The 26484-nt window shown below is 37.1% G+C and overlaps 2 protein-coding genes across 2 annotated transcripts in view; both read left to right on the top strand.

The window, feature by feature from the left end:
• LOC121408399 (neuronal acetylcholine receptor subunit beta-3-like) overlaps positions 1-1481 on the top strand; it is a 37273-nt gene extending 35792 nt beyond the window's left edge. The window contains exon 7 of the mRNA XM_041599872.1: positions 1263-1481. Coding sequence (XP_041455806.1) covers positions 1263-1478 — 216 coding nt within the window. The 3' untranslated portion in view covers positions 1479-1481. The remainder of the gene's footprint in view (positions 1-1262) is intronic.
• Positions 1482-6466: 4985 nt separating this feature from the next.
• Positions 6467-26269, top strand: LOC121408400 (leucine-rich repeat and WD repeat-containing protein 1-like). Its single transcript, XM_041599873.1, has 16 exons — positions 6467-6570; positions 9197-9336; positions 9701-9943; positions 10241-10354; positions 11916-12068; positions 12745-12934; positions 13610-13839; positions 14782-14902; positions 15410-15516; positions 16160-16370; positions 16774-16843; positions 17294-17434; positions 19493-19626; positions 19968-20126; positions 21357-21460; positions 22446-26269. The coding sequence occupies exons 1-16, from the start codon at positions 6558-6560 to the stop codon at positions 23574-23576; spliced, it is 3261 nt and encodes a 1086-aa protein (XP_041455807.1). The 5' UTR covers positions 6467-6557; the 3' UTR covers positions 23577-26269.
• Positions 26270-26484: the final 215 nt, after the last annotated feature.

Here is a 26484-nt window from a genome sequence, read left to right on the forward strand (position 1 = left end):
CTGAATGCATGGTAATGCTACACAAACACCAACCACGAAACTTCCAACGATAACATGCCTTTCAAAATTATAACGCAACAGCTTTGATCGGTCTTGAATCCGTTTCGTTGGTGTGACTTAGCTGCAGGGCCCCGTCTTACAAAGAGTTATTATTGGTCCAGTCAATCTTATCTGTATCCATATCATAATTTCTTCTACAGAATATTTGCAAAATTTCCTTGGTAATCAAAATAACATTCTAGTAATCACACTGAATTTTCAAAAGAACAATGAATGTATGAAAATACATCATATCTAGAAAATGTGCATTTTATATATTGAAGTTGAGGGTCATCCGTAGTTGTGGTTGATTGGATCAATCGCAACTCTTCGTAAGACTGGGCCCAGGTACGATTCCGACGGGGTCGGAGGGGAGGGGGGGGGGCATGCATACCCAATCTTCCAATTCGTGCCGCATTGTGCCAGTATGAGAAGCCTCTACTTTCACTCTGATGACTTTTATTTTCCCGTTTTGCTTAATGGATTTGAGAAGGCATTTGTCTTTTTATTGGGATTGATGACATTTTTTTTTTGCTTCTTGAGAAATCAAATGATATTGGCATCGTCCACGTGCCTTCACTTTTGTGAAATCCTTTGTCCATCCCAGAATCATCTATTCAAGTTTTAAGATCAGTACAAATGAACAATCTAACAGTAAGCATTTTCTTTGAAAACAGTGAATGAACCATGATAATCCTCATTGGCAGCTCTTCGAAATATGACCCTTGTCCACCACAACCCTACTGTCTGTCAAAGAGAATTAATGTAGGCCGACATGAGAATCCTTGGTCCCGTTTCATGAAGAATTGTTATAATAGCAAATGCACAATTTCTGTTACAAATATTGACTATCGGCCAATCAGATTGAATGATTTCAGTAGCTTTTAACTATTATTTGCAAATGTTATTATAACAAGTTTAATGAAACTGGACCCAGATGCCCTCACGCTCATTCCGCGTACCCATTACCAGGACACATGAATTTCAGTCCCAGCCGTCCATGCCGCACGTTCAGTATTTCATTTATTTGTCATATAAACGCATATTAAAAAACACACATAAAACTCAAAATGTGTCAAGTTTTTCCTGCAATCAATCAATCAATCGATCGATCAGTCAATCAATCAATCAATCAGTAGATCAGTCATTCAATAAACCAATTAATCCATACAAAAAGTTTACATTTTTAAATTGATTTTGTATTGTCTTTTTTTCTCTTTCAGTCGGAGGAGGACTGGAAATTCGTAGCCTTGGTCATCGACCGTATCCTTCTATGGGTCTTCCTCTTCGTGGCCGTTCTGGGTACGATAGTCGTCTTCATCGAGGCACCCATCTTCTGGGAGAAGAGCGATGCCCATCCCAAAATCGTCTACGAGGAACCTATCCTCCTTTCCAGTCTAACATCCGAAGAAATAAAAGCAGGGGCAAGCGCTCGATAGCTGCTATCGACGTCATTATAAAGACGTTGGAATCCACCGTTATACCATGATTTAGCCTTTGTACAGATGACATTTTAAAGAAAGAAATTTATCTTCGATTAAGAGGCCCGTATTCTAAAGTCGGGTTTGATTTAAACTCTGGTTGAAGGCTGTGGGTTAACTATGGAATAGCGATAGCGGCATAATACTCGGAAGGATAAATAAGATAGTTTTCTTCACCATTCACCAATTAGGAAAGACCACAGCAAGCATAATACATTATGACATTTTGGGCTTTCCATCATTTTAGCACAGGCTGAGGACTGGTAAACCATTGTCTAAGTTAAACCTGACATCAGAATACGGGTCATAATGTTTATACTATACGACGTGTATAGTCGATAGATTGGAAACAATATTATTTGGGCTTTAGGTTTACCAATATTTTCATTTGAACTACATATAGGCCTATGTTTATTAACTAGACTGGGGACGGCGCCACGAGGTGAAAGGGAGTGACCGCCACTGTGATTTTCAAGTAGTGGAAAAGGTGTGGGAAAGGTGAAAAGTAAAGAAAAGGGGTGAACAAAAGGGTAAGCAAAGAGAGTAGGCCTTCTCGATTGAGAAAAACTAAAATACGTCAGTAAATTTTAGATCGCCTTGTCCCTTTTATCGGAAAATTCTTGCGCCGCCCCTAATCTAGACCTCGGAGAAACTATGCATCTTCTGAAGTGCACAGCATGTTTTCGTACCACTGCTAATTATAGGTCAATACTCATCATTTCAACTGTCTTGCTCAGACTTGCTTTTATTAATCAGAAAGTGTGCTGGTGTAGTGCTTCGACTCTCGACTTGCCTCAGAGGGTCATGTGTTCGAATCCCACCGCGGTTTAATCGTTCTCTTGCAAGACTTTAATATATACACTATCACACTCTCCGGTAGGATTCGAAATTCGATATGGCATTCAAGGGCACCGTTGCACAAGAGTTACCATAATGTTGTAACTTTGCGGCCAGTAATTGTAACTTGCAATGAATACTTGATTTTGATTGGTTGTTGAGCATTGTTATACCATGGTAGTTACCATCGGATGGTAATAGTAACTTTTATGCAATGGGGCATGGTATTTGAGCTTGACGTCACTAGCCTAACATAGGATGACGTTACACACAATACGTTGAAAGTTGGCTGAAACCGGCGTCAGAGACGGCTGGAAATAAAAGTACTTCACATTGTAAATATATTGTCAGCGACACAGGAACGGCAATAAAAGGCAATGACCCGCCCTTGTAAACCAATTTACTTTTCTAATTGTTTACTGTATATTGATGAAATATATAAATAAAGTGTAAATAGACTATTAGGCTGTATATTTACAGTGACCTTCAATGATTATGTAGAATTTACATATTTGTTGTAGCATTTTAAAAAGTCTTTTCTATACTTGTAAATAGTTTATTTTACTGAACAAAATTAACGATGACGCTCCCCGGCCAGCGTATTACGTTATTGATTTTATGAACAAGATAATTTATTACTGTTATATGCAACATCGTGCACTTGTAAAATGTACTTGTTTCTTTCTTGCACTGACCTTCTGATAAAACCAAAGCCACTATTATTTTGTGTATTTTTTCTTATTATCCTTATCAATACCTGCTCGTCTTCTGCCCAATGAGAGTACACAGTTGACTTGTAAGAATGTCATAGAATTAACGTTATTCTGGCAGAATTTCACATGACTGCATTCAATAGTATTTTGTATCTGTTCAGAAGTTGTTTTATGTCTACTCTGTGTGCTATCTGTCTTTCAATATCAAGAGAACAATTTCCATCTGCATGACTGTATCATTGTGCCTTTCATTCTTTTTTGTGACATCATGATTTATGTGTGATTTGTGATGGAACTAATAAAAGGATACACATATTGAATGCGTTTTATCCAATACAATTATGATTTTTAATAAATAGGGAGTTTCAGAAAGATGGAGTATATTATTAAAGAATGCTTGGTGGTGCGACATCAGGGACAGGGGCGATTTCCTCCTGTGTCCTTTCAAGTGGTTTAGAGAGAGAGAATGAGAGAGGGAGAGAGAGAGAGAGGGGGGGGGGTATGAAAAAAAAAGACAGAAATATATTGGAACAGAAACAGAGGTCTGAATCGTGTGACTCTACATTGCTCATACATGTTGTCCAATAAAGATAACTACCTCACCCTTGCAGTAGGAAGAAGAGAATTTTCATTATAAATAAAAATAATAACGTTTTATTTACCCAGGGTAGCCACTTCAGTTAGGAAACTGCTCTACAGGCGGGCAATGTTTTTATTACCCTTCTCTAATCTAAATTGCTCAGCGCCTTTAGCAAGAAGGCAGACGTCTATTTTCATAAGTCTCTGGTATATATGACTCTGCCGAGGATCGAACCCACGACCTCCCATTCATGAGGCGGACGCGCTCACCATTGAGCCACCATGCCCGGTTAACCATTTTAAATCTTAGAAATAGATAGAAAGAGAGAGAGGCACACTCTCTGAGAGTGAGTGAGTGAAAGAAATTGGCAGAGGGGGGGGGGTAGACTGGGAATGGGATGATGAAGGGAAAGATAAATGAGAATTCGAGAAAGGTAAAGGGTTAAGGGAAGTAAGTCCACCCCATCAAAAAAATAAATTTTGATATGCAATCAAACAAGCCTACTATTTGTGAAATTATGCGAAATTTTACATTTTTATTTTACTTTGGTTGTTGAAAATTTTGGTGAAGTTTGCTTGATTTTTCGTGTTTTTAAAATAAAGTTTTTCGGGGAGGACTTGTCCCTTAAGGATTTGGTGATAAATACATGGCTGGATAAAGTGTGTGCATGTGTGAGCAGAGAGAGAGAGAGTGTGTGTGTATAGGAAAGGTAGAAGAAGATAGATGGATGGATGGATAGATAGATAGATAGTTATATGGATAAATAGAAAACTAGATAGATTGATAGATATATAGATAGATAGATTAACCGATGGATGGTTAGGTAGGTAGATAGATAGATAGATAGACATATAGAAAGAAAAATACATATATTGATTAATTGACATAAAGATGGATAGATAGATTGATTCTCGGATGGATGGATAGACAGAAAGGTAGATTGAAAAATAGATGGATCCGAAAGAAACACAACATAAGGTTTTATTAAGTAGACAACGCCTGTTCAAAATTGATATCAGATATTGATGCCATCATTTAGACTTAAAATTCAATTATTTTTGGGGGCATTCATTAATATGCATTGGAGCATAAAGAATATAAACAATATATAAACTTGATTATGATAGTAAATGTAAATTAAAATGCAATGTTAAAATGTAATAAGTGCATGATGGAGTCGGAAAAGGTCATTGACCTGTCGACTCCGTCATTATACAGTAGAGTATGCATAAAAAAGATCTACACTATAAAAACAAAAACAAACATGGTATTGAAATTCATTAATATGCATTGGAGCATAAAGAATATAAACAATATAGAAACTTGATTGTGATAGTAAATGTAAATTAAAATGCAATGTTAAAATGTAATCAGTGCATGATGGAGTCGGAAAAGGTCATTGACCTGTCGACTCCGTCATATACAATAGAGTATGCATAAAAAAGATCTACACTATAAAAACAAAAACAAACATGGTATTGAAATCCCCACCCTATAGGCATTATCGCAGATCTAACTTTTTTTTCAATGTACGTTTACAGATGGAAATATACGACATTTTTAAAGTCACTGAATAATAAATTCGTTCGTAGTTTATAAGCATGACCAAAGAATGATATCATGTATCGGTCACACATATTTTCCTTGTTCTGCTACAAGAGGGCGTTGGCCTATGACACAAATTCTCTGAAATATTATCTACTTTGTTATGGAAGTCTGTTATTATAACGTTGTGATCTCGGAAAAGGTATTTAGGGAAGTACTTGGGGCTATATTCTCGACATTTTCGTAAACAAAATGAAATAAACCTTTCCGATCCAGGTCTTTTACGGTCTAATTTTCCCAGGTACCCTTTTCGAGGTGCCCTTGGAAAATTCTTGGAGCATGAGAGGGCGCTAAGTGTAACCTTTTCCACGGGAGGTGTGCAGAAAGGCAACTAAAATTTAGTTTATTATTTAATATCAGTGCAGGTTTTGTTCAAAAGGTGACGACTTAACTAGATCTATGCTTCTCGCGATCTCTGCAATGGGTATAATTGATAATCATCATACGAGTGGTTAAAAAGGGTCACCTAGTGTCTACATGATTCAGTGTGAGGTGCTCATAGTGACAGTCAACGTGAGATGCCCACAACACAGCATCTCACATCGTAGATCACAAATAATGCACTGCAGAATCAATTAAAACAATTCGTCACTGGACACACACACACTCAACAATCGGACAAACAAACAAAATTCGATTTCCCTTATCAATGACGTTCTTGTCTCTTGTACAGTACATAAAACTGGCCGAGGGTCTGTCTGATAATGCAGTTTACATTATCCCATTATACTTTTTCCTGATTTATTAGACATAAATAAGGGTGAAAATGTGTATATACATCTTTCTAATTGTTTTCTTATTCCTTGTCATCCGACACCCTTTTCCATTTCATCATGGAAATCAACGCATGTCGTCAGTAGATTCTAGTCCTATTATATCTGAACCATTTTTGCGATTTTGAAAGGCTCATGATTGCCACACTTTTTCGTAACCTATTCTCAAAATCTCAAATGGTGGCAGCAGATAGCGTTACGTAGTCTATTAAAACAAACCTTTTATAAATAGATCAGAAATATATATATATTAATGAATGAATTTTCTTCGAATATGACTACATTAAGATTGCATGAGAAAATATTCTAATTCTAAATATCGATATTGTAATGTAATAATTTTTTTTGAGCCAAATAAAAATAAAAAGAATATTCATTTTTAATCAAGATGTTTGAAAAAAAATTCTAATTCTATTTAGCGCCACCAATGTTCGCCACCTGTACATCCTTTTGTGAGCGAGACGGTGAAGAAAAACGCCGTCGACACAAAATCAACCCGGATTTTTAAGGAAATTTCGCTTCGTTCAAGATGTCATACAAAGGTGAGCTTAATGTTATTGATGAATCATATATTTTTGGTTCCAACCGTATACCTTTCAGAGCTCATTTATTACGGATTGACATGTTGTTTAATGTTTGAATCGTGGTGGTGTTATTTATTTCACTCAATTTGCTGTGCGTGAGTCGTGGTGGGACTCCGCGTCCTTTTCTGTATTGAGTGCATTTTCAGATGCCCAAACGCCTGTGTGCAGCGCAGAGCTGTATGAGCTGAGCGAAGGTCGAGAGTTGGGCAGCTGTGCAGTGCTGAACAGTGTGACTGGAGTGTGGATGTTTGCATGGTGTTCAAGCTAAGGCGTGTGACGAGAAGTCCTTGTACTTTTGTAATTTACTCGATGTGTCTGATTTTTAAATTCATGTCTCATTTCACACACTTGCACACTAATTTCTGCCGGCTTCCCAGGCCAGGGCCAAGTTAAATTTGAGGCTGCCTCAGTCAATTTATTTTTTTAATTGGCAGTGTATACAGCCACACGCGTGTGTCTTTACCATCCAGCCACACGCGTGTGGTTATATCCAGAACACCTATCTGTGGATACCGCCACACGCCGCCAGTAATAACAGTAAAACACGTATGTAGGTCTGACCGTCTATATCACGATCAAAATAACCTCATTTCTTCATTAAATTCTTACATTCTAAACCCCTTTGATATCCTTAGATCGTTTCAATTTCATTCTCACCGTCTTCTCTCCTTGCTTTTCTTGTCTTGTTACAAACGGTCGTCTGTTTAACAGCAAATTCTCTTTTTCTACTTGTGTCGATTCTTGCTTCCTTCGCGGTGGCAGACCCATACAGCGTTAGCGCAGCGCGCAGTAGTAGTACGTAGACATACACAGTTTGGGTTTCGTACGTACGCACGTACGCGCACATAGCCTAGAGTCAGTAGAGAATCGACACAAGTAGAAAAAGTGTGGAAATTTGCTATTTAACAGGCGGCCTTTTGTAACAAGACAAGAAAAGCAAGGAAAGAAGACGGTGAGAATGAAATTGAAACGATTTAAAGAAATCAGAGTGGTTTAGAATGTAAGAATTTAATGAAGAAATGAGGTTATTTTGATCGTGATATAGACGGTCAGACCTACATCACTCATCGGATCCTCCGAACGAGGTTATAATATAACCTACATACGAGTTGTTACTGGCGGCGTGTGGCGATATCCACAGATATAGGTGTTCTGGATATAACCACACGCGTGTGGCTGGATGGTAAAGACACACGCGTGTGGCTGTATACACTGTCTTTTTAATTTTATCCCCTTTTGGCTTTTTGCTTTTAAATTTTGGAAATTAAATTTGCCCTAGCCTTGAAAATGTGTAATCTGTGCCATATTTCCACAGCATGCCGTAGCTTACAAATACAATGTAGCTCAGATTAAAGCGGTTCACCGAAAAATGTGCTAAAAATATAGAATTTGTGGTGTTCCTGGTTTGTGATCTTTCTTGCAAATGTAGGATCGTGTCTTCAAAATGTGGGAGCGAAGGACCGCTACAAGTCTGGTTGCATGTGGCAATGCCAATGCACTGACTTTTGAATGCCCTATTCATTCCCATTATGTCAAAAGAACGGCGCATTCTGATGTATCATGGCCGCAAAACATTGAAAATTAACATTGCAATTGAAAAGAGACAAATATGTTCAACAAACCTTGATGCTAATTTATGTTTTGTGAAAAAATTGAATTAAAACAATATTGCTGAAAAGCTCAACATGTCAAATTTCAGGCACTAACTCAATGAACAAGGTTATGATATAACCTTGTTCTCTGTTGGTACTATACTCCATGTGTGGCAAAATAAGATTGGCAACGTTTGGCTTATTTTCTCTCTTTTTTTAAAAACAATTTATGCTTGATTGTTTCACACTGTCAGATTCCAGCTAGATTACAGCTAGTCATCATATAACATGGGTCTGAAGTAAATCTGGTTCTTTTAAATATTTTTTCAAAATTAGAAATAGAGATAGAAAATGAAAAATTTTCTTGTCATATTACTTTCTACCAATAAAGGGCGTACACAAAAATTATGCCCAAGTTACTAATGAAAAATAAATTGCAACTGTATGGAAACTAGTATTTTGGTCACAAAAGTGTTATTTTAATGATTTTAAAAGTGTGTGTTGTGTACTGCATTTGCATACCATAGTCCTACCTGTAGATTCCCCACAGGCAGTGAGCAAGTGATTTCAAGCAGGTTACATGTACTCTACTATTGCCAATTCAATTTTGAATAACAAAGTTACAGGTTAAGTAAAACCTTGATATACAATTCCCATAGAAGCACATTGAAATGATTGAATCTTTGTTAATTAGTGCACATTTAGATCGGGATAAGAGAGAGGCTTATCATTTTCACGAGAAGGCCATAAAGTAATGGAAGCCAAAGTAAATTGTAAAGTGTAAAATAAGTGAATTGTGAAATTAAGGTATGGAACAATTCAATGTGCAAGTTTGTCACTAATGTACATGTTCAGGTTAATGATGTATTCATTTTGTTTGAATTGTCCTTAGTTTTAATTTGCATGAAATATGTCAAAACTCTCCCCCTTTTTTCAAAGCATTTTTGTCCTTAAAGTATTCGCAACATTATATGCTTGCTTTTATGTTGCAGGGAGTCGGATGACTGGCACAAGCCGGGTGTTTCCATGTCCTGACCCGGATGCCCCTCCGGTCATTCCCACCAAGATCTTCTCAAGCAGTACCATTGTTGAGAAAATGATGCTTAATTGCAGTGGATGTTCCACCCTCCAGGTAAGTATTAGTCCCATTTCTATGGTCAAGTACTCGTACACCCCAACAAAAATTTGACTTAAATGAATAGAGAAAATCAAGTCAGCATTATGCTGAAATTTCATCAAAATCAGACGTATAAGAAAGTTTTACAATAAAGAGAGTGATTACCTCCCCCCCCCTTCAAGCGTAATTGGGAGAAGATGTTATACAATAAAATACAAAAGAAATTTTGAGTTTACATGTAGTACAAAATGTTGTGTCACAGATTGGGGGGCTTTTTTCATCTTTTAATTTTTTTTGCACATGTGATTAAATATTGTAATTGTGTTTTGCTGGTAATATTATTATTAATGTGACAATAAACTTTTTTGACCTCTACCAGGATATTGTGCACCTTGACCTGTCCAACAGGCGCATCTCTACCCTAGACCCGGCAGTGTTTTCTCGTATGAGCAGTCTGGTAGATCTGAACCTGACTAACAATCGCCTGACTGGTTTCCCTCTCTCACTGGGACTGCGTCACCTCAAGAAGCTCAACTGTAACAGCAACCTCCTCAAGTCTGTCCATACCCTGGAGCAGTTCCCTAGTGTAGAGGAGCTTCACATCGAGAACAACGAGCTCACTGTGAGTGAACTGATTGATGTAACCCATCAACTACCGAATTCTCTCAATCCCATTAGTAGCAGCAAAAGACACCTCACATAGGAAATTAAAGTTTGGATTCTGTTGGTGATTTTATGCAGAATATGATATTCATACTCATGCATGACCAAGTAAAAAGAATTTGAAAAAATGGGGTATAATTTTCCTGGTATCACATTGTAAAGTTTTAGAGAAATTTGATTACTGTATTCATAATCTTTGCTATTTCTTACTATTTCTTAAATGAACATTGTATATTTATTTTATTATCCGATTTAGGTTGCTGACCAATACATTGCAGTCTACATGCTTCCCAAGTTGAAGGTGTTGAATGGAAAAGAAGTTGATCTTAGAGAAACAATCCTCAACATGGAAGAGACACTGCAGGAACAGGTTTGTATACGTATTTGGGTAGCATTTCATGAACTAATAATCAGGGATTTTCACTGACTGTTTGTTGTAAGCTACTGAAATTCTTGCATCTGATAGACCAATCTTAACTCTTCATGCGTTCACCTGTAAACCCCCTGTATGTTGCATTATTTTAGGGTCTCATTCACATTCGTGCCATGAGTCACAGACTCCTAACAATAAACCTGGCCATGGTATTGTTTGTGAGGAGGGTTTTATTGATTTTACCCTCTCCTTTTTCAATGAACTTCCTGGCTGTGATCAGGATGTATTGATTTTTTGGAAAGCTCAACGATTCTGTAATTTGTAAATTGCGATAATCCGTCGAACGCTAAACTAATGTCTCATTCGCGATCGATCGATCGGTACAGATGTACGGTATACAAAACCCAGGCTATATATTCATTGTAGCTAGCCACGCTCCGGGGCGTGCAATTGTTCGAAAAACAATGGGACAGGGGACGTCTATGGGAAATGTGTGGTTGTGCAAAAATGCGAACGAAACACGCCTACGGATGTGCAATAATGCGAACGTAACGCATGAAGAGTTAATTTGTTGATGAAAATCAATGGCAAGATGCTTGATGAACTCTCCTCCCCTTTAAAGTCAGGATAACTTTACTTGTTGGATTTTTGTTATCATCTTTGCATTGCATACATACTAAAGATATGTTTGGCACTGTGAGTGCAATGCATGTGGGATGTGAAAAAAAGCCTTTGTATTGTGTTCTTAATACCTTTGAACTCTTGATTCTGTAGCTCTTCTGTGGTCTATTATGTGAGGTAGTGTGAATGAAAAAAGTTGCATCCTTTGTTTCTTTTTGCCATTCCTGTTCATGGTTCTTATAAGCAGGATGTGCCTTGTTCACCATTCTATTCTTTGTAGCTTATTGATTGGGAATGCATAGCAATGATACATTAGATATCTTGGACTGGGGAATATTGAAGAATAGTCTATGTATGGGATCAAAATGCCCCTTTGATGATTAAAGATGATTCTGTGCTGTTTATGCCCAATTAATATTACACCTATTCTAGAGCCTTTTATATACGTTTATTATCATCGTGTGTAAGTGGGGAAATGTATGTGTAATGGAAGTGGTGTAGTAATGGTTATTTAGAGGACTGTTGAATGTAACTTAAGTTTGAAGCACAAACTGAGTAACCCCGTGGTAAGTTTAAACCACTGCTTGACTTCCCTTTTATACAGCCCTTGATACTGAGATGGCACCATGACCATGGGCTGCAGAAGGATATTCTAATTATGGGTCATTGGTCACCATAGTCTTGCTTTCCTACAGACCTTATATACCTTTTCTCCTCTGCCTAGGAAGCATTCCAACAAGATTTTGAATACAATATAATCTGATCTTGTTTGAAATCACCTACTTGCATCATAAGCACCCTGAGTATATTACAAGAGAATCAAGTTTGTTCAGTTTTATGGGAATCTTGTAAGTCCAATGACCAATACCCAATTGAAGATCATTTTGGATGTGCTGATAAAAAGGGCCTTATGTCTTTTTCTGACTGTTCGTGACAGGTGCATATCTTGTGGGCGGAGAGCTGTGCTCCTCTGTTGAAGGACCCGATGAGCAGGGCAGAAGTCCAGATGCTGGAACAACAGTTCATTGAACTTCTCAAGAATCAAGTTCAGTTTGGACCTGATGCTCTCACAGATTTCACTCATCACATGGTAATATTTAGATGTTGTGTACATAGAATATTGTCGCCTGGCGGGAAGAAGGATGGTAGCTTGCGCATGCGCAGCAATTTTCAATTCCTGTGCTGCTGGCATAAGAGCAAGCACATGCTATTCAAAATGTACAGTTGGAGTTGAGGCCCCTATTCCCTATCAACAGGACCTAAAACTTTCTCATATGGACCCTGCATCTTTATTCAAATTGCAACATTTTGATGTAGTCTTATAATTCTCTCTTCACTGGTGAAGTAACACATAAAACATGCATAACACAATATTTGCCAAGAAATAAGATTCATTTTTTATTACACTTCCAGAAATTTACTGTCTGAAGTTTTCAGATCATGACAACTTTGCCTCGTTTCATTTGAATCACAGGTATCTGACTGTTTACTGTGATAATTGTGTTAAACACGGACTGTCAGATAAAACATCCAAGTCCATTCATGAAGTGCTCCCTAGAACAAAGCGAAAGAAAATGAATTAACAATAAACAAAAATTGGCTGATTACAAGAATTCTTGATTTTGTACCCCCCCCCCTTATTTTCAAATCTAACCAAGTCAAGATATTGATTTGGAGTTTGTGAAAATGTATTTGATAATTACATTTGTTTTCCCGATTAACACCACTTACATCAGATGTTTGTGATAATGTTCTTATTTCCATAGCTCACTGTATTGGCAGAGAAGTGTGTTAGGCAGATGACTGCTCATCTACGTAAGATTGCTGAGCCTGGCACACCCATATCTAAAGTTCAGATTGTTGTAAGGAATGAGACTGGAGGGTCTGCAAGCAAGGCTATAAGCAATGGAAGTGCAGCTGCACTGGCTAAATCTGTGGAGAAAAGACAAAACCAAGGTAAGTCTTATGAATAATAATTATAATAACAGCACGTTTACCCGGGGTAGCCACTTCAGTTCCGAAAACTGTTCTCCCAGCATGCCGTGCTTTCATTATTACCCCGGCTTTAGCTGGGTTGCCTAAGCGCTTAAGCATTCCAGGAATTTCTTTCTATCGGGTACCCATTCACCTCACCTGGGTTGAGTGCAGCACAATGTGGGTTAATTTCTTGCTGAAGGAAATCACACCAGGATTCGAACCCTCGTCTCTCGATTTGAAAGACGAGAGTCATAACCACTAGACCATGATGTCCCCATGACTGAATCAATCAATGAAAAAGATTTCTTTAAAATTTTGATAAGCAGTGTTGTACAATTTGTGTACAATTTGAAATTACTGTATTCTGTTTTGCCAGGCCTGGCAGTGTGTGAAAATATGTGGTACAAAAGAAATTTTGCATAACTTTGAAAATTAAAAATATTTCCCTGGTGAAAAAAAGCATGACACACTGTACACATAGCTCAATATCCACAGGTCAAGTGTGGTCAGATTCAAGGGGGGGGGTCAGAAATTTGTCTCAGTAGCCTAATTAAAATGGGGTGAAGCATGGAAGTGACCATTTACATCAGTATCGCTATCTTGAAGTATATGCATTCACTGCAAGACATGCTGATTGTATTTATACTTACACAGCACAATCCAGTGAACAAGAGCCTGCCCAGAAGAAGGCCAAGGCAGTACAGGGAGGTGCCACCCCTAAGGGCAAGGTCCCTAAGACGTCGGCAAAGAAAAAAATGATAGAGGCCCAGAAGAGGCAAGAAGCTGGGGTAGTTGATGCGGATGATGATACCAAACCAGAAGTCAAAGAAGAAGAAGAGGTGGATGATGAGGACGAAGAAATGGAAAGCCAAGATTCTAATCAGGTGAGATGGTCTTCTTTTTCATTTCTGCTGTCCGATCAAAATGTAACACAAAACATGTCCTTAGTAGGGCAGTATGACCTTGAACTTCACTAATTAGACAATACTTGGTAGATGAAATGGTCCTGTTTAGGACATCACAACTTCTCAATATGCAGGGTATCACTGGCAGAATAAAACCCCATCTCTCATTCAGGCATTAATGTTCTTGTCAAAAGGTTGTTACCTTCCCAATTTTTTGCCCCTTTCGGTGTACGGTGTCCCATTGTGGTTTTGAGTGCTACCATATACTCATGCCTCTTTTTGAATATTTAGGCCTATTCTCTCAAAAGACGTTTCAATTGCACCATGGTACGAAACTTTGGAATATGCAGATATCTTGTTCTATTGTGCTTTGATTAGGTGCTCTTTAGCAAAAGCCCGCATTTGAAATTGGACTTTTTCAAGGGTTTGTAATGAAATAAACGTAATTATGTAGACAAATCTGCTTAGTCCATGGTTTAATACCAGGGCACAATAGAAACCTCTGAGAATTCAGGTCGTAATGTTCAAAAGATGGATTTGATATTTCATGCATTATATTCATACTACATAAAAAATGTTCTGACGTTTATCTGAATTTCTGTTACAAGCTACTGAAAATACATGCTTCCTATTGACCATGTTAGTCAGTGGAAATCACTACAAAACGCATTATTGAAATGCTCCCCTGTTTGACTTGATTGGTAAGAGTGTAATTGAACATCTTTCCTTAGGTCCCACCAGCGCTATGACATAAAGATACAGCCATTTGTTCATTTGTAAGCCTATGGCAAGCCATGCGCTAAAAAATTGCAATCAGTTATAAATATTGAGTGTTTTTCTTTAGGTTACGCCCCCTTTTCTGATAGCATAAAGAATCAGTGTATTGAATTTGTAATATTTCATTTTGTTTGAATTTTGAAGGAATGTGGTATTGCATATGAGCCTGTTCATCTTTTGAGATGCCATTCTGTAGACAACGATCCAACAGACTGCAAGACCAATGTATGGAAATGTGCTTTCGAACCGAACCCTGAAATAGACGGTAAATTTGCTTTAAGTTTGACATCATTTTCATAAAATCGATACCCCGGTAATAAAAGCAACAGCATTGCATTATAATCTTGTTACATATCAAAATGTTTAATAATTGGTAAGCAATGTTCTGGGTCCACTTTGAAAAGAGTTAAGACCAATTCAAATTGATTAACAGAGTTTCTACAGAACGATGGTATATATTTTTATAGACACTATTGATAATTAATAAATGTATGAATAACATTCTTGTGAAGGTAACAATAACTGGAGATACCATCGCTTAATACTGGAAAACAGTTACATGTACTTTAGAATGAAGGTGTTATTCTGTTGCGACCAAGTATTTGACTTTTTTAATTATCTGTTGTTTTTATGGATTGTTTTAGATGTTAAATAATATTTCTGTTCTGGTGTATTTTAGGTAGTAATTTTTGTTCCAAATTTAATGTATCATTTGCATAATACTGTTAGGGGACAAATGGATCATTGAAGTGAATTTTGTGTTCTGTAACAGGTGCAAGTAAATGGACTGTTGCAACGTGTGGCAGTAACCAAGTGTGTGTCATTGACTGTAACTCTGGAAAAGTACTCAAGAAATATCAACACACAAGAGAGAAAGAGGTAAGTTTCCTGATTGTCTTTGTAGTTGCTATTTATTAGTTGATTAGATTTGTCTGTGATACCTTCATATATTTTTTTTAGCTAAGAATGCTTTAAAGGGTCAAACTGACATGAATACATACTTCCCACTGAAAATGACTACAAAAGAATGCTCATATGATGAAATTGGCGAGAATTTACTCATGATCACCTATTTTCTGCTTGTGGACATTAGAAAAACTTCTGATATTTATATTTCAGGTTCTTTTGTTGGAGAATGGGATTTGTTACCTTTTTAGAAATCTTTACAGCTATTGCAAGAGTATTCTTCATCTACTCAATTTATCATCTCTTTCCTGTCTTTATCCTGTAATATGTTCATAATAATTAAGCTGTGTTGCCCTTACTGAGCTAAACATTGTATAGACCTCTCAACCATTCTGAATTTGGAGGTAGGTATATGCAGAGTAGACCTTCCTGAGATTGTGATATCAAAACAATTTGCCTTATACTCTTGATGACTTTACTGCACAATCCTATGTTGAATACTGATTTCTCCCCTCTTTTTGAGCAAAATCATCCCTTTTTACAGTTAAATGAGTTGGTGGGTGTGCATCATTACCCAATATCGTGGTATTTATGTTGATTCGTATCCATTTTATAGGAGTTCTACTGCATAGCGTGGACCAAGCTTAGCGTCATCACCGAACAGCAACGTAGACCCACCACCGTCCTTGCCGCAGGAGGGGTACGAGGTACCATCAAACTACTCCACACCACCCAGTTACTCTGCTATGCCGAGATCAAATGCGAGAAGAAAGGCAAACCGGTAAATTGCCTGCTCTTCCATCCAAAGAGACCCACATGGCTATTCTGTAAGTGGCAAACTTCTCTCTTTATTACTTGAAAAGTGCATTTTAATGATGTTGTGATTTGGTTTTCCTTTCGTTCCTATCTTCAAATAGGTGATTAATTTTGGGACAGGTTAACAATTTTAAGCCACTACCTCAGAATGAAATTTTGTGATACCTTGACAATAAAATAAGCCCTCAAAGAAACAAAAGTTCTAGAAATATATTACCCAGTTCATATATAGTCACTCTGAAAGAATAACATGGTGATTGATATAGGGTTTTGAGTATTCTGTTGTCAAGCAATCTCTCCTGGTTAATATGAGGGTGTGACATCTCTAGCATGCATGTATTATGAAATGAATGATTGATTGATGATTTATGTGAAACCTTGTCTCCACCCCTTTTTGTACCCCTTTTGATCCAGGTGGTTCAGAAGACATCACTGTTATCGATATTGGCATTCCTCAAGGAGCAGATCTCAAGACAAGACACAAGTAAGTTCAAATACCACCACATTTGAGTTAACCTTGGTTTAAGTCCAGACTATTGAATTCTATGGAATGCTCAGTTTCATCTCCGTCATTCAATATTCATGACAAATGCTAAGGTAGAAAAGAATTCATTCAAATTCATTCTTATGCTCCTATTGTCTTTTTTACTTCATCTCGTTGCCAGATTATTTGCTCTTATACTTTTCACTTCTGAATTGTGCTCTTTTCTGGTTTTAACATTATATGCTGGTAACAGCACTCAATAGGGTTTGTAGTGTAACATTCACTTTGATGAAGTAGGTCCAACATTATTTTCTGAATGAGAGGAAGCCTTGGGAAGGCTTCAGATACCTGCAAAATGAAGTGTTATACCAGAGATTCTGCTAATGGGAATAGAACACCCACAAGAAACAATCATCTATCATATTCAGTTTCTTTGTATACTCTAATCAGGAAACTATTCACATTGGAAGCACCCGGTAGATGTCTTGGTTTGGTTATCTGCCCCAAGTCTAACTTCTTAATGGCTGGCTGTGACAATGGCTGCTACGGATGGGATATAGATGTCAAGGGACCAATGTCCAAGAGAGAAAAGTGAGTACTTAACTTTGATTGAAAGTCAGTAATACACTAAATCTTGTCAATAAAGACTCCCCAAGGGAGGCAAGTTGAAAAGGATGTAGTTTTCTTCCTTTAAAGATCCAGACCGGACCCAAAAACGAAACTGACAAATTATATACCAATCGAAAGCTTATAAGCTACTAAATACAGCAAGGTATGCTTTATGCATTTCACCGCTTCCCAGCTGAGTATTTTGCTTAAGAATATTCCAATTATCGGGCTTCGAACCCCGTTTAGAAAATAGGCTTTATTGTGCTTTTCACCTACCTCGAGACCGTGACGTCACGTTGTGTAAGAAGCGTCGTGATTCCATAGGTTTGTACACAGAAAAACTGGGTGATTTTTTTGTTTTCCAGATAATGCATTTCATTCTCTTCACTATCACATATATTTTTTCCCACAAGCTTGAATTTATGAAATCTACAGTTTTGAACTAGTTTTTGCCATATTTTATTTCCTGCTTATTTGGCGCAGATTTCAATTCTATCTGCATTTTGATTATGTATAACAACTTTTCCTGACATAGCAATTTAGGCCCAATAAGAGCCAAACAAAGAAATCACAAAAAAAGGTAGTGAATAGTTGTAGGTTTACAACAATTTGAACAGTGAATAATTTTGAGTGCCATTTTCATCTGAAAACGAAAAAAAAATGGATTCATAACATGGAAATGGAAGAAAATACCCAATGCTTTTGTACACAAACCTATGGAATCACAACCCTCCAGACACAACGTGACGTCATCATTTCCAGGCGACGTGGGGGTGCTCAAAGCGTAATTTGGAGGAGCAGTTTCTTTGATTTTTATTTAATATTTTTAACTATTGGAAGGAGATATATTTTTGGTATATTTGTATTGTATGAATCATTACCTTTATTTTGATATATGATTGTTTTTACACCGGTCAGGGTCTTTAAATATAAACTTAAGTTGTAGTTACTTAATTTCAAAACGAGTTTGTACAGAATTCTTTTAAGTGACCAATCACCCAAGTGTCTGTAATGTATCCATACAAAATCAGTGCCAAAGGATTCTGGAAGATGCTGCAAAATTACCGAGAAATCAGCAAAAGAACCATAGAATCTTATAGAATTGTCAGGTCTTTTTCCAAACACTAATAATACACTGTCCCGCATGTGCATATTTGTGTTGGCAATCTTCATTGTGATTGTTTTTCAGCTTAGATTTCATGATTGCACAAAGTTCAGTTGATGTAACTTTACCACAGTTTGATCTGGGATAAAGTTGACATTTCACCTTTGTTTTGTAGACTTTCTTATGAAATCAGTGTTTACTGCAACAACTTACATTTATCTTTGAATGCTATTTCAATGGGGGAAAATTATTTGAAGGAAATCCAAGTTGAGGTCTCCATAGACAGGTGGTCCCTCAAATGGGTCTGACTGTATTTATACACCATGATAAGAAAAAGGAAGTGTAGGCATGCCACGATTTTGTCTCCTCTTGCAAGTGAATACAAATTTACTTTCTGAGTAGTTGTGGAAATTAAATTCAATATTCAATTGATTGGTATTTCAAAAAGTTTGCCAATGAATTCCTTGGACAGCACCCCAACATTACAAGCCAAAAAGATAATGTCATTGTATGATATATTTGTCTGATGTATATACTCACTGTTTGTTTAATAGGGGGTGTAATAACCATGACTAATCCCATGACTATTAAACCAGTCGAATACACAACTTACTTTTTCATGTGGGATGAACATTTGAATAGTGAAAAAAGTGATATTCCATTTCCGATTACTGTTATTTTATTTAAAAAAAATATTCTTATAGTTGTTATTTGTTTACTTTGTCGTTATTGTTTCCTTTTGTTGTAACATCCCTCTCCCTGCCCCCTTCAATATACCTTGCCTAAACTTATTGCAAATTATGATACCTGTTAGTGGGTTTTGCATTTAAGATCAAACCAAGACCCTTTTTAAATGATTTAAAAAGTTTGAGAAAAGCCTCACTGTTCATGCCTTATAATACTATTAATTGCACATGTTTGTTTATATATTACAGGAGCCACAATGTAGAGTTTCTGTTGCCAAGCAAGGCAAGGCTAATGGGGGATGAAGAAGAGGAAATGGAAGATGATAGTGAGAAAGAGGGAGACATGATTGATGGACTTGCTCTCCTTAGAAATGATCTCATTGGTGAGTATTGCAATGAAATGTATTGGTGACTTCAATTTTCTGTTCACTGTTTTTTGTACAACTGGTACATTTTTTAATTTCCAGGCTGTAAAATTAACAAAGTATGTTTATTTTGGGCTAAATTTTCTACGTTAGATACATTGAGAAGTCTGCAAGTCCCAACATTGTCATTGATTAAGCAACTTGATTATTTATTTTGACTTTTGAATATGTCTTATGGTCTATGAATTAGACCACTGGAAAATGATAGACCATAATCTGAAATCTACATAATGCTGCTGTATAATGTAATTGCAGTGGATATGTTTTGAATATGATGCATGTATTGTTTATCTTTATAGCAAGCAAAGTGGCCTGTGATGGCGCCATTCACGTATGGAGTCTGTCCAAGTCTCGAAAGCGTCAGGTACCTGGTAGCAAGGAGGTTACGATCAATCCTCATTACACCTTGGAATGGTGCGACTCGGACAGTGTATATCTTGACATTGGAACGTGGCCTGGTATGTCTAATTGCTTTTTGTCAGACATTGTGTGTGATGTTTTACAAGCGTTGAAATTGTTTAATACATTGGATGTTATATATCCAAACATTCAAATATGACCCGAGAATGTCAAACACGCTTTTTTGGTAAGTAGTCGTATTCAATGTGATAAACCATTAGAACTGTTCAACTTAGATAGTGTTTTTTAAGGGCAGTTCTAAATAATGACCTATTCATTTTGTATTTCCAATCCCCCATATTTTTTCCATTTCGTACTTCACTTCATGAACTTCCCAAGCCTTGATTAAGAGCATTAAAAAGTTGAAAACAATGACATATGAAGGAAAATTATATGCACTGCACACATATAGACTCTGATATAAAATACTGTAATTATGTTTTCGTTCATTTCCCTTGTTATATTGTACTTCATATTCTTTTGTAAATTGACCCTTTCAGCATGTGCTGCTGGTCAAGCTTTATGTGCATTATATACAAATAAATCAATAATAGAATAATAAATGTGGAACTACACCCAAATTGTTGGCCTAGCAGTTTCAGTAAGGCCCGAGTCATGTCTGAATTTTTTCGTTCCGGGATCCGCCGGTGTTTCGCTGGTCGGAAACGTTCATAAAAAAAAAGAGAAAAATATTATGATAAGATGGGAAAAAACTTTGAATATTTTCTCGATAGTCACCTGAAATGTAACAAAGAAACCTGGGTTATGTTTGGTAAGACTGAATAAATCATACCCGATAATTATGTTAAGATATTCAAAAGAAGAAAATGTTAGACTATTTGTATGTATTACATTGTTTTATTGGAATATTGGAACTGAAGAAACAAAACTGGAACTCGCATATATCGGACAGATTCCTGTAGTCCATTTGTTCCGACCCAGGCCTAGTTTCATGTACATGTATTTCCTGATATAATTGTTTATGTGACGACATGCAAAGAGCAATCCTTTTCATATATTCAAATATTCGTCCTATACAAGTGCGTAGGCGGGGGGGGGGGGTGTTGGGTGCTCTGGGTGCACGTTCACCCTCCCGCTGAGGCAGAAGAGTTCTGACACTGGAAAGCAAACAACAGCATTCAACGGCTGATTTTCCAAATTTAGTTCCACCTCCCTAAGATGTGCACCCCCATGCCACTTTAGTTCAAACTCCCCATTCTCAAACCAGCGTACGCCCTTGCTGTGTATGATAAGAATGAATAATTGTGTTGCCTTTGTACCTTTTACAGGATGCGGAGTATTGGTCAGTGGTGATGATCAAGGAGAGGTCTGGGTCTACGATGTCAGCAAGAAGTGGAATACTAAGATCAAGAAACCAGTTAAACCAAGCCAGGTGAGTTACAGTCCTTTGCAAAGTGAAGGTTCGATCGTCTGTCGATGCATTGTTGGTCTTATTGAATAGCCATGGCCTTCTTGAATGGTATCAGGGAAAAATATTACACTGGGGTGGGGGTGATTTATCCTCCCAAAATGCAGCTCGAAAGAGCCCTGTAAACTAAGAAAAAAAGTAGCCCTGGAAATCCCATTCATTGCATTGTTTAAGCTTATCCAATGTTCCAGATTTAGGCTGTAAGTTGTGAAAAAGTACCCCCAACCCCCCCCCCAAAAAAAAAAAATGCCTGAATGGTATGCATTATGCAGTCTCATTAAGGTCACCATAACTGTTTTCTTTATGTGCACTTGAAAAGAGGAATAAGAGCAAGGCTCCATATGCAGACACAAACTACAGCATGTAAAATTCAGTATCTTGAAAAAGCGTTTCTTCTGAGAGAAGAAGAGCTATTTCCTGTAAAATATTTTGTGTTCACGAACATTACCTTGCATATTGTCTACTATGAATGAGCATTCAGATTTTGATACTCGGAATACTTCTGTATGTAACTCACGTTATATTTGTCAGTGGTTGATAACCAATGCTAGTTGTCTTGCTGTATACTTAATACAGCGGTAATTCAAAGTAGATGAAAATATAGATTATTTTTGCTTGTTTCATATGAGAAAATAGGATGATTGTTTTGTTCAACCAGTAACATGATCTTTGAATAAAACGAAAGAAAATGTTGCCCTTGGATAATACTTGAATGTTGATAGGTAATTGTGAACTTTTCTGTCTCAACTCCTTCCCTGTTTTCTAAAATTTTTCTTTAAAATTGTATTTCAGTTTGGAATTTTGTTAGCTTGTTTAATTGCTATGGGGCTTTTCTTCCTCTCTGGTCACAAATAAGTGCCAAATGAAATTGGTAATTGTCAGAATTACTGTGATGTATTTGTACTTGGTAACCTGATTATCCTGTTCATTTTGGTTTTCTCATATACAGCTTCTTCCTTGGCCTGAAAACAATGAACAAGAGATGGAGGAGGAAGAGGAACCTAAGGTCAAGGAGATATCAGATCAAGAAGCTGAAGCAATCCTCAAACAACGGGAAGCGGAAGAGGCAGCCGGCAAGCAACAGGAGGAAGAAGTCAAAACCGAAGAGAAGGCTCAAGAACAATCTTCCGATGCCACTGTTGAAAAGCAGGAAACGGCAGAGAGTGCAGTGGCACAAGTTCTAGAGGAAGTGGTAACTCAGGTTGTGGGCAATGATGAAAGAGAAGAAGCTGTTGTTGTTCAGGAACCAGCTGATCAGCAAAAGGGGGAGACACCAGTTGATGGACAGGAAGTGAATGCAGAAACTGCAAAAGAAGCAGCAGAGGCTGCACCAAAGGATACCAATGAAGGAGAGGTCGCTGAGGAAAAGGCCAAGGAGGAAGAGGTTGCCGATTCTTCAAAAGCAGCTGAGAGTGAACAAGAAAAGACTGAAGAAGCAGACAAAGCAGAGGCAAAAGAAAACGATCAAGATGCTAAGGTGGAAGAAGTGGAAGAGAAGGTGGGAAATGAGGCAGCAGAACCACAAAAGAGGGGGCGAGGACGACCTAGAAAGTATGTTTCTTCAGAAGCTCCGAAGGAAAAACCACCAAGTACTCCATCAGGAACACCAAGTACTCCATCAGGAACACCAAGAGGAAGGGGTAGACCAAGGAAAACATCAATTACTAATGATGATAAAGACTCTGAAAAGCAAAGAGATCAGACACCCAGAGCAGCAGCACCCGGGTCAGCAGCGCAGACTGCAAGGGCAAGGAGGGAAGCAAAGATCCAGGAAGCTGCCAAGAAAGCCAAGTTGGCTCAGATCAAAGCTGAGAAGAAACTTGAGGAGAAAGCCAGGAAGAAGGCTGAAGCAGAGCAGGCAAAGGCAGAAAAGGCTAAATTGAAAGCTGAGAATGCCAAGGCAAGGGCTGAGATCGCAGAATTAAGACAATCCTTGAAAAAGTCCAAAGGGGCTGAAGAGCTTATCCTGGCTGACTCAGAAGACAGAATCATCGTCAATGACGTTGCAATCAGCTCTGACTGTAAATTCATTGTCTCTGTTACAAACAAGAACCTGATTTGTGTGTGGCAGAGAGTATAATCATAACCTATGTGTGTTTATATATAGTTTCCGAGTTACCATATTTAGAATTGATCCTTATCTGCAACCCAAGAGGACAAAATGTTACACACTGCTTTGTAAATTTTCTTGGATGGTAGAATTGTGGCCTTGGTGCAAAACAGACAATACCTAAATGACTTGTTCTAGTATGAATCCTGTTGTATAGGGCTTAATGTAGAACTTTGATCAGGAATGTTTTAGTATCAGGACCCTGTTTCATAATGGTTGTCATCAATTACAAGTTGTCAAATAACTTAGTTATTATTGGTCAGAAACACTCTTACTGTGGAACCTGTCTTTGCATTGACAGTTGTCATTGATAGCTTTTATATGTGAAACAGGGCCCAATTTTTTTATCCCAAGATTACATTATGCCCAAGTCCTAAGGTTGAAATTCTCAAACCTTTATGGTTTTGGGGTTTTATTTTGTTTGAGTTGTAATGAAGCAAGCTACATGTACACGCTATCTTGTTGGAATTTTCTGAAATTCGGTCATGTACATGCTTTCTTCCTTCGCTGTCTCTTTTCCCCCTAGAACACGTGACATATATGTAGCCTCTAAATTACTTCTTATGAGCTGGGACTTGAAGAATTACATTTACCTCCCAGTGCTCTATAGTTTTCACTACCTAGAAATCGAAAATGATTATGAAATTATCTGGATGCAGTATTTTATTTTATTATGAATATTGGATGATTGTGTTACAGATGTAATATTTTAAATTTTCTTTCCTAATATGGAAACTTTCTGGAAGAACAAGAATTCCTCAAATTGAATAATGCATTGATGAATTACTCTTCTAAATTATATTTATTTTCTTCCAAGTGTAGAGATGAATTATTACAATGAATTTAAATGACACTTTGTGCTTACTTCACTCCAAAGACAATCATGATTTTCCTGCAAACATTCATTTGTCTTATGTCCATCTATGCACAATGTTTGTTAAACATGGTATATGTTTGCCTATCATTATCAATGTTTTTATTTTTAATGTGGTTATTTCAACTTTAAAGCTTTTGTTTTAACTGTTAAAATTTGCTTAAGAAGTTCATAAGCGTTTTATTACCATTGACATAATTTCATATTTTCAATATTCGGGCAGTTGAACAGTTACAGTACATGTAGGCACATTGTTAGATTGTATACTTGTTACGCTACCATTCTCTCTGCGATAATTTTACTTGTCATTTCTGCCGAACACCTTTCATCAAATACTTTCAATCTGATCACTTTGATTGCCCAAGCAGCCACAATGTGTTTATTTTTAGGAGTGTTTGTGGTTAGAGTTTCAGTTTTATATTTTTAAGGAAGTATCAGCAATGATTTTCTGGTGTTCTGATTTTTATGCTGGTCATAGGTTTGCCTGATATTGTTAATGCAATGTACTTTTGAAATGAATTTTGACTTGATTTTGTCATTATTGGGGATATTGACCCTTAATGATCTGAACGACATAACATTTCTTTTAAATTCCTTACGACAAATTGTCTGCCAAAGCATCAACTTTGAACCCTATTGAACCGTGTATCTTCCTGGAATCACTCCACACTGTATATTATGTATGTTTCATAAATGTATATTAGGTTTTTACATTCCATATTCTTGTCAACACTATTGATGGATAGAGAGAGATGCAGAGATAGAAAGAGGGGGGTGTGGGGATTTTCCTTGGAAATTTAATGTGTAGCCCTTTAATTTCTTTCTGTTTTGTACCATTTTTTAAAAACCTCCCAGGGCTCCGTTTCATAGAGAGCTTCACTGATTAAAACCACTCTCAACTATGGGAAGCCAGCGACGACATAAGTCTACATGCCCATGTCAAAGTATAGTGCTCTCCAGAATATGGTATTTTTGTTGCATGTTTGATTGATAACGTGAATTGGGTGAACAAATTCAAAAGACAATGTGAACAGCTTGGTAAATTGCAATAAGTAGGACAACCCTACCTGTCCACGTTTCAATCACTGTGTTGCCATAAAGATAAAATTTTACTCTGTGTATGTTTATTACAATGCTACACAGTCTTGAGACAAATAATGGCATTGCTGGCTTTCCATAGATTCATGTCTGTTATTGTCTGAGATGGTGCCCAACTCCTATCCTTGAATTACATGCCGAAAGTTTTTTTTTGTTAAAGGTGTGACATTCTGATGGTAATTCTTCCCTTTTCTTGTCAAGTTTTTCTCCTTCCGTGTATGCAATGTTTAGAGTTAATACTTGAAGGGAAAGTTTGATAGCAAATAGAACCATAATCATGTCAAGGTTTTAGGATCCTTAATGGATGAATGTTTCAAGGGGAGATGTTTTTCTTTTAGGTGTGGTTTTAATAAGACTGTATGTACAACATTTTTAGAGTATCTGATGGCCATATCATGTGCTTGTAAATAACACAAAATTGCCTTGGTTCGATTCAGCTGGTTGGAATGTTGATTTATATTTTTGTTATTTAGCTATCATGTTGCTCATCATTAGAATGTTTTAAATCCATATGAAGAGTGCATGTGTTTACCTGTTGAATATATTTGATTTTTTTTTTCTTAAAATCATTGAGGAGTTTCTTCAGATTATGCTGTTTATGTACTTCCCGTGATGTTGTATATAAAGACTTGAACATTTAAGTTCATGTCACAGCAATTGTAATTAAAAACACAAAAATTTTGAAACCTTACAGTTATTGTGTGCATCTTAGTTTTAATGGTATCTCCTTGGTTAAGTAAGATATGCAGTAAAAGTACATGTCCTCATATCTTTCAGTCAGGAATTCTGCAAACATTTTCTCACATTCATAGACAAAGCGAAGGGAAATAGGGGAAAAGTGATAAGCCCTTTTGAATCTTTCCCAAAAGGTGCTATCCATCTTTCACAGCAGTGATCCCACATTCC

Source organism: Lytechinus variegatus, chromosome 2 (assembly GCF_018143015.1).
Source record: "Lytechinus variegatus isolate NC3 chromosome 2, Lvar_3.0, whole genome shotgun sequence".
Classification (NCBI taxonomy): domain Eukaryota; kingdom Metazoa; phylum Echinodermata; class Echinoidea; order Temnopleuroida; family Toxopneustidae; genus Lytechinus; species Lytechinus variegatus.